Source organism: Littorina saxatilis, linkage group LG10 (assembly GCF_037325665.1).
Source record: "Littorina saxatilis isolate snail1 linkage group LG10, US_GU_Lsax_2.0, whole genome shotgun sequence".
Lineage (NCBI taxonomy): Eukaryota > Metazoa > Mollusca > Gastropoda > Littorinimorpha > Littorinidae > Littorina > Littorina saxatilis.
Window position 1 is genome coordinate 34,533,832 of NC_090254.1, and position 17,344 is coordinate 34,551,175.

General features: G+C 38.7%; 1 protein-coding gene and 1 long non-coding RNA gene across 13 annotated transcripts in view; one reads left to right on the plus strand and one right to left on the minus strand.

Annotated features, from left to right (window-relative positions):
- Positions 1–17,344, plus strand: part of LOC138978661 (basement membrane-specific heparan sulfate proteoglycan core protein-like) — a 307,598-nt gene that overhangs the window by 283,165 nt on the left and 7,089 nt on the right. For 11 of the 12 annotated variants that reach the window (XM_070351439.1, XM_070351449.1, XM_070351445.1 and 8 more), the window contains 3 exons: positions 624–740; positions 3,360–3,422; positions 16,758–16,885. In XM_070351439.1, the coding sequence (XP_070207540.1) occupies positions 624–740; positions 3,360–3,422; positions 16,758–16,885 (308 nt within the window). The remainder of the gene's footprint in view (positions 1–623; positions 741–3,359; positions 3,423–16,757; positions 16,886–17,344) is intronic. The other variant, XM_070351441.1, reaches the window with a different exon arrangement.
- LOC138978670 (uncharacterized) lies at positions 7,576–10,846 on the minus strand. Its single transcript, XR_011459758.1, has 2 exons — positions 10,497–10,846; positions 7,576–9,301 (listed from the first exon to the last, which is right to left on the minus strand). It is a non-coding gene; the product is annotated as an uncharacterized lncRNA (long non-coding RNA).

A 17,344-nucleotide genomic window follows, 5' to 3' on the forward strand; every position in this document is an offset into this window, starting at 1 on the left:
TGCCAGAAATCCGGTTTCTTATCACACACACACACAAAAAAATGTTAAAAAAAATTTTTATTTGTTTTTGTATAGTTTATTAACATACAATTTGGTACCAGGAGAGGCTGTTCTTTGCTTCCACAAGTTACAAAAAAGCCTCACCTTCTGGGGGGCGTTGCCACCCAGACCCCCTAGCACCCAACCAGGGGCCCGGCGGCCCCAGGACCCTGGCCTTTTAGGTTTTTGACATTTTTGGGGTGGCAGCCCTGCATAAGTGTTTGTGATGTTTACAGGTACTGCCACAGTAGCTATAGACAAAACATGTCTTGAAAATAAGTCAAACAAGAAAATTGAAGGAACAACAACAGCGGTTAATACGTTTACAGTGGGACTCCCCCCCCCCCCCCCCCCCCCCCCCCCATTTGAAGATCTAAACCTCCATAATTCTGAGAAAGTCAAGAGGGTCTCGAAATTTGGGTAAATGTAATTTACAGACTTTAACAGAAAATATTGGAAAACCAGGCTCTTACAGTGGTTAGGGGGTGGCCAGGGAGTTAAAATGGATTTAACTTTATTTTGTCCAAAGTTCCAGAAAGTTTTGTCACTCATAGGTGAGACCTAACATTGTGTACTGTTTGCAGGCCCTGCTGTCCTGAGGAGTCGTAACCAGATACCCATCAACGACTGGGCCAGGGTGACGGTGGACCGTAATGGTCGTGATGGAATGCTCGTTGTCAACAACGAGGATCCTGTCAACGGTAGGTTGCGTTCTGTCTCATGCTCATCCATCGTTGCTTATTCTTAAGTGCTTTGTGAGCAGAAAAGCTAGGCCGTTTCTGACAATAATGTGATCTTATTTGAAAAAAAGCTTTGTTGTGATTTTGTTTTCATTTTTTTCATTTTCCTTATCCTTGTTTTGTGTGTGTGTGTTGGGAGGAGGGTGAGGTGCAGCTGTTAGGGGATCAAATTTGGCAAAAGAATATGTTTTAATTGGTATTAACTGCCAAATAAGATTCTCAGTCGCTGGTGGACAGACAAAGAGGAAAGGGGTTTGCTGCAGATTAGCAATTTAAGAAGAAAGAAAAAAACAAAGACATGTAATTCAGCTCTAAGTGATTTTTTAAAAATGTCTAATATCAACATTGGTTAAACTCAGATTAATGATCTGTTGAAATGTAATGATAAGATTATGGATTCTATGCTGAGAAAAAAAAAATCATTGATTAATTACCATCAAAAGATGTTCTTGTTGGACTGTGGGTCTGTGTTGCATTTTCGTACTGTTTTGTCATGTGCATCTAATATGTTGTTTTGGTTTTCATTGCTTTTTCATTGTTCTTTCTTCTTTTTTCTGTCAGTTTGAAGTAACTGTGTCAGAGAAAAATAACATTAAGTTATTTGTTTGAGTTCATATAATTCTTTGTGCTTTTGTTTGTTGTTGCTGTTGTTGTTGTTGTTAGTTGTTGTTGTTAATTGTTGTTGTTGTTGTCCTTGCTGTCGTCAGTGTTTCATTGGTTATTGTGATCTAGTTTAAATTATACCTTTCTCTGCAGTATTCACTGTGCAGTACTGTTTCATTACTACAATGCTGATTCTTTAGCCAGATCTTGCAGATTTCAGAAATCTTATCAAAGCTAATGGTCAACAAAGCCAGCTTTCTCCCTCTTGCTTTTGCCCCCTTTTTTCTGTTCTTTTCCATTAAGCATGTTTAATATTAATTTGTTTGAAACAGTTTGAAATGTAGAACGCGCGCCTCCATAGTGCCTCCATTTTTTTGGCTACCCTGCAGTCAATACTTTAATCAATTTGGCTGCAGTTAAGCATTTATATTTGCAAGCGCAGATGTAATTTTCTCAGGTTTGACGCCAGTATATTTAATTTATTTTGACTGAAACTTATCGCTAATAAGTTACAAGCTTTGCACTCCCCTGTTGTGTGTTTCTGTGTTTGGCCAGGTGTTGTCAGTTTTGTTACCATTTATAACTGTGGAATAATAATTTGCATTAATTCCCACATGTTGAGTAAATCATGCTACAGCACTTTGTACATCACTGTTCAGTAAAAACATTAAGCACATATATATAGATCAATCATTTATAAAGGTCATTTTTTTGGTCGTTTTTAAAAATGGGTTGAATTCTGCTAGTTGTTTGTGCACTTAAAGGCACACATGGGTTTTTTGCTAGAAACCTGCAAGAAGTGAAACAATAAAAAAAATTAAAATTTTTTTTTTAAAATGAAGGGGATGATTATGAATTTAAAAGGCATAAAAGAACCGCCATCCTTCCTCCATCCCCACCTGTAATTGAAGTAGGAGGGCAAAGAGAGGAGAAAGGGGGATGGGAAAACATGTAAAAACAATGTTTGGCAGTTAAAATTGTAATAAAAGGGCCAAGACAATAGAATTGTAATAAAAGGGCCAAGACAATAGTTGCTTACATATATTTTCTTGCAAATGTAAATTTCTGAAGGTTTGAAAAAAATGACCTTTGTATTAAATGATACTCAGTTACCGTCTGCACTATATTATAATAAATTTCACATTTACTTGATAACCTACACATTTGTGAATATTATTCAAATTTTATTTACTTGAAGCTGTCAGCTTGACGGGAACCTGTTAAGTGACAAAACACTTTGCAATGTTTTCTGGAAAATATTCAGTTTCAAAAGAATTTAACTTTTGTATGGGAATCCCTGGCAAATGACAACTTCATGTAGTCTGCATGAATTTATTTTCATGTAAACCCCCCTCACCCTCTATTAAAAACAAATTACTTGCCAGTATGTATACATAAAGTGCGTTTATTTGTCCCACCTTTAAAACATTTAGTACTTGCTTTGATAAAAAAATTTCATAAATTTCACTCCCTTGTCGTTTTCATTTACATTATGCTTGGACTTTTGTCAGCTTAATTACAAGAAGTGAATTGTGACTTGGGTGGCGGGAGGGGTGTAGAATAATGTGTGGCACCTATAGAATTTCCCTGCAATGTAAAACATTTGTAAGCGTGTTATTATAGTCTTTCACAAAGTTTGAGATTCTTTTGAACTCTTTGTGATGTTTACAATTCTTGCTCATTGACATTTAATCAGCACATGTATCTCATTACAGCAGCATTTTTCTAAATCAATCATTTGTTTCAGCTCCTGCAGTCACTGATCATTTCATGTAGAATCAGCGTGTTACCCTGCTCAATTATTACTACACTATTGGTTTCTGTTGCTGTTCTCTTTTTGTTTTTGTTTTTGTTGTTTTCCCTAGTGTTTAGTTATTTTATGTTTCAGTTTATATTGACATACTAGTTGTTGTTTCAGCGTTGATTGTTTGATGCTAAAGAGTTTTGTTGTGTTTGGTTTTTCTCTTTCCCCCTCAGAACAAGTTGACAACGTCAGAGATCTCTACTCTAGAAGAGATAGAGGCGATGTTTTTAATAGAGGTATACGCTACTGCTATTGTCGCTATGGAAAAGTTCTCCTTTCAAACGCTCTGCCTCTTTTTTTTTTAGGCCTTGCCGTCTTTGCGACCCCCCATCCCCCCCACCCCCGACCCTCCCAGCTCGCTGCTTTTTCCTTCTTTTTTGCATAGTGCTGCGAATGATTTGTTTAGATTTTGCATTGTCTTTTCAATATCTAGTTTTCACTGACACGTTTCGTGTTTCTGAAGGTTACTCACTTGCATTCTCTTCCTCCAACAACAAATTATTTTGGCCTCTGCTGTGAGTGATGTTTAAAAAACTAAAAACCTGATTTATGTTGGTAATATATAGTTCGATTTTTGGAGAAGTTTTACTTGCACTTAGGTTTTCTATATAATTTTTCTGTGTTCTTTATACGTCAAGATTTTTTTTTCATTGAAAAAAGTGAAGTTGAGTTATATCGCTTAAATTTCTGCAAAGAAAGGAATGGAAAAAAAATTAATAATAATAAGATGATTAGGTTTTAGAAAAAAGGGCTGCTTCATTACAGTTGGATAACATTTGTACAGTATTTCAAATGATTAATTGTTTAAAAATGTACAAGCACAGTGCAGTTGGAACTAAATCTTGAACCTTCAGTTCAGGGCTTAATGTGCCCAGTTATAGTACATTTTACTGATTTTTCATTAGACTTTCTTTTCCCCTTCTTTTAGTTTTGGAACTGGGTTTTCTTTCTTTGTTTGGTTTGTTTCTGACTTTATCTTTTTCGTGTTTGCGCTGCATATTATGCTAACATTTGCTGCCCAAAAATTCAATCAGAACAAATTCAAATGCAGTGATTCACTTTATTGATGCCTTTGACATTCTGCCCATGAAGTGATATCATTTTTTCAATGATAATTAATTAGGCCTGGTTAATATACCAAGGATCTTGCTAGGATTTTCTTTGTCAAATTTGCCAAAATTTCCGCAATTATGCAAAGGTACTGTGATATGATGGCAAAGTTTTGGAAGATTTGATAGAAGTATATGCATTTTGCTGATTGCCGATTATAAAACAACATCCTTGTGTCAATACACACAATCAAAAGTCATCACCCTTTTCACCATCTGATAGGTGGGTAGTCAGATACATTTATACTAGCAATTTGACAAGTCTACACCAAACTTCAATGTTCTTTTTTTTAAGTTAGACAAAGACCAAATAAGGATAGATTGCATGAGCAGAATGTTTGGCATCAAATGAAATGGCTATGCTGTGAGAACCGCATATTGATTTAAGACAAAATATGCTGTGAGTGACTGTTGTTTCAATTTTTTTAAAGCCATTAACAGGAATATTTTCATTGTTATTCATTGCAAAACCCACCCCAATAAATAATTAACTCAAAACAAAACAAAATGCAATGAAATCAAAATTGAGTTAGTCACTCATGGCAGACCATGTGCAGCTCTCTACGTGTTCTATTTCAATGGCGTTGTTGCACTAGCAAGCTCAGTTCTCAATACAAATTCTCTCTTGCCTCTGAGCTCAGAGAAAGAGAGAAACAAAGTGAGCTTTTTGCTAATGCATTTGTCGGTGATCTCTGCTCGCTGTTTGTGTTGCTGCCTTCGCTTGCGTTCTGCGCTCATGCTCGTACGTCAGTTCAGTGTCCAGATCGCTTGCTTGCTTGCGGACTTGTTGCATTGCCGCTGCAAATTGGGCGCTTGTTTATAGCGGCCGTTCCAATCACAACTCATTAGCTTTTTGGTACTCCCTTCACTCTTTCAGTTCAATTTTGCAAACTCTGAAAATTGCCAAAAAATCAGATTTGCTTATAATATCAATAAAAAAAACGGTGAGTTTTGATTGGAACGGGCGGGTGATTGAAGCACGGTGTGAGCTGTGTGTGAAACACACGTTTGTGTCAGTGGACTTTAACGCACTGTATGCGCACAGTATGCTACGTGCTGCCGTTGTGACTAGCTGGCGTGAAACTGTTACTAATAGCTGAAGGGCCGACAGTGTCCTGCTTCACAGGAATAAAACACAGTTGTTGTGGTGCACTGTGTGAGCATGCGTATCTGCCGCAAATTGTCTTCAGTTTCTGAAATTGCAGCGTGCTTTTTTTTTTTTACACACACACTGCGTGCGATTTTATGCACAGAGCACCAATTGCCCAAGGATTATTTCAGTGCATAATGTTACATTTGTTTTTGGTCTACACCCAGCCACCTATTCCACTATATTGTACATCACCCTTTGTTTTCTTCCTTTTTCATTCTGATTGGTTTGAACCTGCAAAGTTGAGTTTCAATTGATCCTGATTGTACCTGAACCTCTTTCTTCCTTGCACTTCACACAGACATCATCTAACAGTCAGTTTCTACCCCCACAGCGCCCCTCGTCCCGCACACCCATGTAGTTGATCGACCCCGTGTTGCTGTGTGTAAGATAAGTTTGAAGCACCCCACCCCCCCCACCCCACCCCCCCCCCCCCCCACCCCACCCCACCCCACCCCACCCCTTTAAATTTCTTCACTGTTTCCCCATTACAGATTTATGTTGAGAAGACATTTGTAGATCTGAATTCTTGATCTCTTCTGCTTCCCCCCCCCCCCCCCCCCCCCTTATCCTTCTTGTAACGGAATGACTTATACCAGCAGTGAATGTTGACTTTACTACCCTACCTCATCCCTATTTCCATCCCAAAATAGACAATGTTCAGACAGAGTTACTTCTGGAATTTGTATATCTTGATTGTACTCACCTCTTCTGATTTCCCCCTAGCTGTTCCCTCTTCCTGCACATTCTTCTGAGCCATCTGTCTGCACCTGGCTCTCTTTTACTATTTGAAAGTGCAAAACAATGGACAGAGAAATGTTTTCTGAAAATTATTCAGGTAATATGCAAGTTGGATGCGGACAGCTCGCTTTTCAGTGTAACTCACTGTTTATGACAGCTGCGACTATAAGACTGCACAAACACATTTCTGCTCAATCAAGCAAAAACTGTATTAAAATGTTTATTACCTGCACTAATAAAGTAAAGTCACCAGACTATGTATCGCATACTAGGTTTGGGCAATATCATGTACCTGCTGGTTTAATTAAGACTACTCTGTACAGAAAACAAAAGTAAGATACCATTGCCATTATTGATACTTTGAAATAAGCTGTAGTTTGGCCTTTGAATTTAATTTGGTGTTGGGAGCAACATTAACATTTTGTCCAGACTGAAGTAAAGATTAGAAAGTGTTCAAATCTTAATTCTGCATGCAAAATGATTTCCTCTTCTAACAATTTTTCTAACATTCTAAATCACTTCCACATCATGTACTGATTTACGTGGGGTTCTGGTGTGAATTTTTTTAATTTTTGTTTAATTAAAAATGTTAACTTTGACATCTTTTCCTTTTCTCTGATATTTTATCTTGGGTTAATTGGTCTTATCTTAGGACTGAGAGCTATGTTTACATATAAAATTCACTCTACCCCGTTAACGAGGAGGTTGGTTTAATCGTCTTTGCATTGAAACTTGTAGGGGCAAAAGATGGCGGTTAAACAATTGTATGAATATATTTAAAATTTAACACTTAAACAAACACAGAAACAGAAATTTGAACACAGTTCAAACTTAAATTATTGCATCAGATCTTCAGTTGTTGTAGAGAAAGAATGCTTTATATAGCTTTTAATGATCTTCTTCTTTGATTCAATGAGTCGTTTAAGGGGGGACAGGGTAGGCAAGCACTTTTTTTTTTTATTTTGGAAACAGCTTGCTGCTTGTTTGATTTTTGCAAGCAGAATAACCTAATTAAGGGAAACCATTTTAAATTTTGAGTGAAAAGCAATTTTTGGGGGTTTTATTCACCAAAATGTGAGAAAAACGTTATAAAATGTGCTTATTTTAAAATGTTGCAGTTTGTGAACCAGTGCATGTTTTGATCCAATTTTTCTTCTTTGCAGCAATATGTGTGTGTTTAATAATTCTGTGTATCGAAAAGCATTTCTAAGCAATATATTATTTTAATTTAGCATTTTCAGTTACCGGTTCAGTTCTGATAAGAAAAATACATGAAATCCTAACTGTCAGACTCATAAAAACCCAACCAATGCACTGAACTCTTATTCCATACACAGAACTGATGCTGTACAACTCATAAACAACATATACAAAAACTGAACAAATCCATCAAGCCTTTCAAAAGTTGCAACATTTTAATTGTAGCGTTTTGTCTGAAAATTACATTCAGAGAAAACAGCATTTTAAAGATTTGAACCAGTACATAAAAAAACCAGTAGCACAGTGCACCCTGAATTCATATGTTTTTATCAGAATGACCACTTTACTATGTAGGGAAAAGGATTTGACAATCAAATTATCAGGATTTTTTTTATATACATCATATGAAAACAGCCATCTTTGCTTGTACCGATATGAAAACATGAATCAGAACCAAACTGTCAGACTCATAAAAACCCAACCAATGCACTTAACTCTTATTCCATACACAAAACTGACGCTTTACAAATCATAAACAACATAAACAAAAATGAAACAAATCCATCAAGCCATTCAAAAGTTGCAACATTTTAATTACAGATGTTTGTCTGAAAATTACATTCAGAGAAAACAGCATTTGAAAGATTCCAACCAGTACCTCAAACTAGTAGCACAGTGCAGCCTGAATTGATATGTTTTTATAAGAATAACCACTTTACTATGATGGGGAAATGAGTTGACAATCAAATTATCCAGACTTTTTTTAAAAAATCATTTGAAAACTCATCTATGTTAGTGCAGATATGAATCAAAACGAAACTGTCGGACTCATAAAAACACAAGGAATCCACTGTATTCTTATTCCATGCACAGAAATGGTGCTTCACAAATCATAAACAACATATACAAAATTGGAACAAATCCATCTTGCCATTCAATAGTTACAACATTTTAATTACCACATTTTGTCTCAAATTACATGTAGAGAAAACAGCATGTAAAAGAGTCTCACTAGTACCCCGGTAAACTAGTACCACAGTAGAGCTTGAATTAATGGGGTGGTTTTTTTTTTAACCAGAATAACACTTTAACTATGAAGGGGAAATGATTTGATAATCAAATTATCAGATTTTTTTGATTTAAAAAAAAAATCATATGAAAACATTAAAAAAGTCAATTATCTGTGTTTGTGCTGATATGAAAATATTGATCAGAACCAAACTGTCAGACTCATAAAAACCCAACGGATGCACTGATTTCTTATTCCATTGCATAGAAATGATGCTTCACAAATCATCAACAACATTACATAATTATATATACACAAATGGAACAAAGCTATCAAGCCATTCAAAAGTTGCAACATTTTAATTACAGTATTTCTGTGCTCAATCCTAACACTACAGCAAATTTCTGTAAAGCTGAATGTCCCTTTCCATGTACCAACATGGTCATACGCGGATTATTTAAAATGCAACTTTACCACCCGAAGCGTTGCAAACACCGGGAGAAGAGTAAACAACTGCAGACTTGAATGGACACTCATATGCACTCCAGATGCAGGGCCTGTGCAAATCCTTGGGATGATGCATCACCTTCTTTCATAATCAGACTGCTATCAGACAAGCATTCAGTACAGGATATAAACCTTTCAGCAATAGATTGAGCTGATCAATGTTGACAAAAGCCCAACACATGTCAGCGGAGTGACGTTGCACAGTACCAGTATCCATATCTGCTTGTGATGGGTCAGAAGATGGCAAAGTATCTGTATCTTCTTATGGTTGGTCAGAAGATGGCAAAGCTGATGTTTCTGCTGTGGAAGAGGGTAGTTCCGGTTTAGCAAACTTTTCCATCAGGTCAATCTTTCTCCTCGCTGCCACCACAGGAGGACTGGCTCTCCCCTTGCTCCAACCTAATAAATACACAAACACTGATTTAATATTTGATACAACTGTCCATGGTTTTTGTTTGTAATAAGCTGCAAATTTTAAGATTCAATATAAACGTCAACAAGTGCTTGTACTTTATTTTGCAAATGACCATGTTACATGGGGTGTACCTCAACTTTTTGGCTAGGCTGGTAAATCAGAAATCCCAATCAGCCCCCAACCACTGAACAGGCGGGTTTTCTTACAACCACCTCAGCGGCTCGTACCCACATATGTCGGTTGACAAACACACACACACACACACACACAAAAGACATTCATTAATTGGCCCCTATCACAAAATGTACATGTCAAGTTTACTATGGGATTTGAGTAACCACACAATCACATACACACAGGAACTAATACTGAAACTAGCTGAATTATTTTCTTTCTTTCTTTCTTTCTTTTCATATTTTTCTTTTAAAATTAATTTCTTTCATCACACTTGCTATGTATTTGCTTGTTTCTTGTCTGTTGTCTGTTTTGTGTGTGTGTGTGTGTGTGTTCTGTGTGTGTGTATACATTTTCAGATTTCCTAAACCTAGCACTGTTTGCAGGTGATCTTTATGCTTTTGATTCATGAGTTGCATCCCCAGTCCTTTAGTTTAACTCTTTTTTTTTCTTTGGTGAAGTAAATTGGATCTATTTTTTTTATTCCTTAGTTAATGGAAAAGATTTGACAACAATATTGCTGTCAATGATAGGTTGGTCAGCCATGCTGGTGTAAACCAATCCTTTAGAATTAGAGAACGCTCTCTAGTAGGGTACTTATTTTCCTACGGTCAATGACCAGAAACAGAAACTGTGTCAGTCGTACATCGCTCAGATGCTGCTTCTCAGTTTGACCCCAGACAAAGAATACTGATGACATGTTACACCATAGTAAGCTCTCAAGGACTGGCCAGCGAAGAACAATAAAATAGGGGTTGTGAAGACGATATCACAGAGATGATCGAGGGGGGGGGGGGGGGGGGGGGGGGGGGGGGGGGGGGGGGGATGCGGCGGCGGCATGGTCAGTAAATTGGATCAAGAAACCCGCAAAATACTTCAGACACAAACTGTTTATCATTTACCTGCAAACCCTAACACATTCTTACAACAACAACAACATAACGATGTGCAATAAATCACGTTGTCAAACAAACAAGATCGAAAAGAGAAAGAAGCAAAACCCACCTCGTCGAGTCAAGAATCTTAGAATCAGAATGTCGTCTGCTTAAATACGATCATGTTGGTTCATTTCGGAGTGTTGTTACTTCCTTCTACTGTTCGCTGCTGCTGGTTCATCTTTCTCTGATATTTCTTGACACTATGCCGAACATTTCCAATGTTAGGGTTGTTCTCCGCAGCTCAAAACTTTGAAAAATGCTGCTGAATCGGTGAAAACGTCATGGATTTGTTGACACCGGGGGACTGATAAGTTGTCTACTGCGCTTGCGCCAAATGCCTTTGACCTACATATATTTGCATATATTAATTCCGGGGTTTCGGTTGGAACGGATTCTCTCTCTTTGTGCCTATGTCAACGGAAATTCCCCAACGGTGATGACGTCATCTTGAAGAACGGAAATTTCCACACAGTTTGAACAGCGAAGGGTCATGTCATGTGCGCACATTTACCAGCACGGAGTATCCAAAGTTGACCATTTTTTCGATTTTTTTGATAAAACACAGACAAAAACAACAAAACATCGGTTTGAAAATGGTTTTATTTACATGAATACATGTCTAAAATGACAAAAGCAGATTATTGAATGCATTCCAGGATGTTCAAAGGTGTGAAAAATGCAACAACCCCAAAAAGGTGTATGAGACCAAAAATAACTCATTTTGCCTACCCGGTCTGCCCTTAAAACGATTCTCAAGTGTAACATCTAATATGATGATATCTGACTTTAAAGAAACAATTACAAATGTTTGTTGCTTGGAGTCTACACCAAAAATGATATTGCTACTTGATGATAATTAACTCGATGTTTTAAAAATAGTTATAGTACCTGAGTATTTGTAGATTTAGGTACATTGTACTGGCTTGCTGTGACGTACATATACAGGGTTATTGACATCAGTCATCAAACATCAGTTACTAGATATGTTAGACAGTTGATACATAATAACAACTTAACCAGCAAACGCTGCATTAATTCTGTTTATGACTAATTATCAATGTTACAGCTTGAAGCATAATTGCTCAGTAGCTCTTCGTGCTAGTTTGCGCCTTTTTTTATTTATTAGCAATTGCTGAGGCGAGGAAAGGAGGACATTTAGGTATAAATAGTGCAGAAAAACATATATCTATGTATACCATAGTTTTCTAACTGTAGAACAATGTAGTAGCTGTGCTAGACCGTTCTTGGGATCAGTCTCAACGTATGACTCTGCTGAAGTTGGCTTTTGTACAAATTTCAGGTGTCAACAAGGTGATATTGCGTTCTAGTGCAACTTTATTACTACGTCTTAAAAAAGTGCAGATTGAATTGTTCTAGTGTTGCAGACCTAATTTGCAGGAACGTAGTGCGTTTACGTGTTTCTGACCACAGACATATTGTTCTATAAATCCTTTTCATTGCAAACAGCCAGCTAAGCTGAGCTGAGGAACAAGTTTTTTAATGAAACATTGCTGGCAACATTTCATTTTCTAAGACATATTAGAAAGTAATGAAACAGAATTTGTGAAGAAAATACTATTGTTCCTCTAAACAGAACCAGAGTGAATTAACTGAAATTCTTTTATTTCTTTTGCCAAAATTTGTATAAAAAAAAAGAAATTCTGTGATGTGATTTAAGAAAAAGTATTTTTTATGAATATTCAATTACGTATGAGATAAAGATACATGCTTGAGAAAGTTTTTGACTTTATGTCACAAGATAACTTCTGCTGAATTTTTTTCAAATAAAAACTGCTAAATACCCCTTTTTATATTTAGTCAAGTTTTGACTAAATATTTTAACATCGAGGGGGAATCGAAACGAGGGTCGTGGTGTATGTGCGTGTGTCTGTGTGTCTGTGTGTCTGTGTGTGTGTGTGTGTGTGTGTGTAGAGCGATTCAGACTAAACTACTGGACCGATCTTTATGAAATTTGACATGAGAGTTCCTGGGTATGAAATCCCCGAACGTTTTTTTCATTTTTTTGATAAATGTCTTTGATGACGTCATATCCGGCTTTTCGTGAAAGTTGAGGCGGCACTGTCACGCCCTCATTTTTCAACCAAATTGGTTGAAATTTTGGTCAAGTAATCTTCGACGAAGCCCGGACTTCGGTATTGCATTTCAGCTTGGTGGCTTAAAAATTAATTAATGACTTTGGTCATTAAAAATCTGAAAATTGTAAAAAAAAAATAAAAATTTATAAAACGATCCAAATTTACGTTTATCTTATTCTCCATCATTTGCTGATTCCAAAAACATATAAATATGTTATATTCGGATTAAAAACAAGCTCTGAAAATTAAATATATAAAAATTATTATCAAAATTAAATTGTCCAAATCAATTTAAAAACACTTTCATCTTATTCCTTGTCGGTTCCTGATTCCAAAAACATATAGATATGATATGTTTGGATTAAAAACACGCTCAGAAAGTTAAAACGAAGAGAGGTACAGAAAAGCGTGCTATCCTTCTTAGCGCAACTACTACCCCGCTCTTCTTGTCAATTTCACTGCCTATGCCGTGAGCGGTGGACTACGAGTATACGGTCTTGCTGCGTTGCATTGCGTTCAGTTTCATTCTGTGAGTTCGACAGCTACTTGACTAAATATTGTATTTTCGCCTTACGCGACTTGTTTTTATTTAATCTGCCGTTGTTTTTCACTGGTTTGCTTTTCAAGCACTGTTTCCTCTTTTTGTTTTGATAATTTTCATGGTCCGATGCATATGCCACTATTAACCAAAACTGGTTTTCAAGGCACATATACTGTTCAAAAAAAGAAACGCATAGTTGCTACTTGCCAAATTTGTTTTATTTTTCGAAAAAATTAACAGAAAATCCAATATTTAGATTATTTGTTTGAAATTTGGTATGGACACAGTTGAATGCACACACAGTTCATTTGCATCTTCAAATCAATCAGTCAATCAATACGATTGGGTGCCGAGGCTGTCAAGTCAGTAGGGGGTGTGACTGCCTTGAGCAGCAACAACTGCCCGGCACCTTCTGGGCATGGACTGGATCAGATGCCGGATATCTTGCTGTGGGATGGTGTCCCACTCCTCCTGAAGTGCCTGCAATAGATCGCGGTGATTTGCCGGCGCTTCTTCTCGCCTGCGCACACGTCTGTCCAATTCATCCCAGAGGTGTTCTATCGGGTTCATGTCTGGCGACATGGATGGCCAGGGAAGCACCTGGACATGGTGGTCGGTGAGGAACTGGGTGGTGAGTCGTGCTGTGTGCGGGCGAGCGTTGTCCTGCTGGAATATGGCATCCTGGTCAGCCAGAAGAGGAAGGGCGTGTGGGCGCAGAATTTCCTCCACGTATCGCTGGGCAGTTATGCGCCCTTGGACGTGCACCAGGGTGCTCCTTCCAGCGGTATTGATCGCCCCCCACACCATGACGCCTCCACCACCATGAACGGGTGCCTCATCCACACAGTTGGGCGCGTAACGTTCGTTTACTCTCCGGTAGACCCTCCTCCGACCATCATGTCACTGGAGCAGGAAGTAGGACTCGTCGCTGAACCACACGTGTCTCCAGTGATTCCGGACGGTCCAGCGAAGGTGCTGGTTGCCCCACTGCACTCGGTTCTGGCGATGGCGGCGGGTGAGGACAGCTCCTCTGTGAGGTCTGCGAGCTCTCAAACCAGCTTCATGCAGGCGGTTCCGCACGGTCTGGTCCGATAATTGGTGTGGCCCGGGGAGAGCCTGGACAGAAGATGAGGCCGACAGGAAACGATTCCGGAGGTGGCGGAGCCGTATGAAGCGGTCGTGAGCAGCAGTTGTCGCCCTTGGTCTTCCCGCTCGTGGCAAGTCAGCAACGGAGCCAGTGGCTTGAAACCTGATCCACAGTCTACTGATGGTGCTCTGGGACACATGGAAGTGCCTGGCGATTGCACTTTGACTTTGGCCTGCTTGTAAACGACCCAATGCAATTTGGCGGTCTTCTCTGCTCAATCGGGCCATCTTTCGTCGCTGAATTGTCGTCTGATTTCTTTGTGGCGAACAATCCGCTTTTATGGGTTTTGGAAGACATGGTGAGAGCTCAATATTCCCCGAGTTTCACGAGATTACACTGAAGCATGACGAGTGGTCATGCCAAATGAGCAATTTTGACATTGTAGCCACTGATAACGCATGCGTCACGTGCAGAGCTCACTTGTGGCAATGGACGAAAGGTCGACGACCAGATAAACATTTTCTGCAGTTTGGTGGATATCCTTGTAGCCATATACAGTAGTCCCTTCCATTTCCGGCCCTTTCGTGGGCGTGAACCTGCCCGGAGCGGCCAGCTTTCCCATGACTAATGAGTTTTCCTTCTATAATTGACTCTTAATGGCCGTTAACCTGTCTGACGCGGTCAACGGTCACTGATTTTTGCCCTAAGGTGCCCCTCTTACTCGACAGGAGCGGCCACTTAACGGCCACTTGTCACTTTCGCGGGCGAGCGCCTGTGGCTCTCCCCGCCCACCCACCTCCCACCTGCTATTTGGCCGTTAGAAATCAGCACCTGTCCACTTTCTATAACTGTTAACACATGTATCGCCTGTTAATAAAGCTGACGAGTCAAACTCAAGATTGTTTTTGTTTACATTGGAGTGTGAGCGATCGCTGCGTGTTTGTGTTTGTTTGTTTCGTACGTGTGCGAATGAGGTGTGAATGAAGACGTGAGTGATTGTTGAGTGATTATTTGAAGCCTTTGCAAGCCCGTCAAGAATTTGTTCAGTCAGTCAGTCAGTCTTTCAGAATGGCAACACAAACTCCAACAAAGAAAAGACTGGTGCTGACTTTAGAGCAAAGAGTGAAGGTTATTAAGGCAGCAGAGAACGGTGAAACTACACGAAAAATCGCTGATCGATTTAGCGTAGGGCGCACTCAAGTGCAACAGATTTTAAAAAACAAAGTGATGATCGCTTTCTTTTCTTCATGAAAACTTGATCGTGTTTTTGGGTTTTTTTGGGAGGAGGAGGGGGCCTGTAATGAACGGCCACCTGATATTTGCGGTCACCTTTGCAATGACTAATGGGTGACCGGATATGGCAGGTACTACTGTAACTAAATTAACCAAATATTACAAGCTATGCGTTTCTTTTTTTGAACAGTATAATAAGTTTGACAGCACCACTTTTCAAGTGTGCATCATTGACATTTTTCATCACTGATTTTCGTCTTGATCTGTGACATTTTTTATGCAATAAACATGATCCTGTGATACATATTACTAATCAGTCATGCACAGGACATGTGTCAGTTAGTGTTCATAAATTCTTTGAAATATGTAGTCCAAACATTAGCTAGCCCAGGAGGCAGAGCTGAAAAAAAATGAGATTGGAAAAAGTAACTGTTACATGAAACGTGGACTGTTTTACACTTCTGAATGCATAAATATCATTGTTTTACATATATATGCACCTATTTTTATATTGGATTACTAATACCTCTGTATCAGGCCATTGATATATCTAACACACACACACACGTACACACACGTACACACACGCACACATGCACGCGCGTACACACACTACTCACATACACAGACTTCAGCTCAAGCACATGCACATGCATAGTTCGCAAGGCGACAGCGCGTACTAGTACCAAAGCATTCCATATATATCATTACCTCCTTAAGAAATCTGCATGTGTTTTTTTCACTTTTAGGAAGAGTTAGGAGAACAGTCCAGGGCTGAATTCGTGTTGCTAAATGCAAAGTACAGTGGAACCCCTCTTATAAGATCCAAAAATCTGAGAAAATTGGGCCTTTTAAGATCCAAAAATCTGAGAAAATTGGGCCTTTTAAGATCCAAAAATCTGAGAAAATTGGGCCTTTTAAGATCCAAAAATCTGAGAAAATTGGGCCTTTTGAGATCCAAAAATCTGAGAAAATTGGGCCTTTTAAGATCCAAAAATCTGAGAAAATTGGGCCTTTTAAGATAAAAAAAATCTGAGAAAATTGGGCCTTTTAAGATCCAAAAGTCTGAGAAAATTGGGCCTTTCAAGATCCAAAAATCTGAGAAAATTGGGCCTTTTAAGATCTCCAAAAATCTAAGAAAATTGGGCCTTTTAAGATCTTCAAAAATCTGAGAAAATTGGGGCTTTTAAGACCTCCAAAAATCTGAGAAAATCGGGCCTTAAAAAGGAGGAAGTCTTAAATTGGGAGGGTCTTAAAAGGGGGGTTCCACTGTATAACACTGTCCACCTTTTCCGCTTGTATCAAAGAGAAAAGGTGGGTGATAGAGAGAGAGGGAATGTATTTGTGACGTTGCATTGTGTGGTGTGGCAGGAACGACCAGCGGCAATACCGTAGGACTCAACCTGAAGCGACCTCTCTTCCTGGGAGGTGTGGATCCCGCTGAAGCCTTGTCGCCCAATGTGGGCACCGCTGATGGCTTTGTTGGCTGCATTGCTGAGGTGAGGGTCTACACTTTTAACATTTAGTCAAGTTTTGACTAAATGTTTTAACATAGAGGGGGAATCGAGACGAGGGTCATGGTGTATGTGTGTGTCTGTGCGTGTGTGTGTGTAGAGCGATTCAGACCAAACTACTGGACCGATCTTTATGAAATTAGACATGAGAGTTCCTGGGAATGATATCCCCGGAAGTTTTTTTCTTTTTTTCGATGACGTCATATCCGGCTTTTTGTAAAAGTTGAGGCGGCACTGTCACACCCTCATTTTTCAATCAAATTCATTGAAATTTTTGTAAAGCAATCTTCGACGAAGGCCGGACTTCGGTATTGCATTTCAGCTTGGTGGCTTAAAAATTAATTGATGACTTTGGTCATTAAACATCTGAAAATTGTAATAATTTTTTTTTTATATAAAATGATCCAAATTTACGTTCATCTTATTCTACATCATTTCCTGATT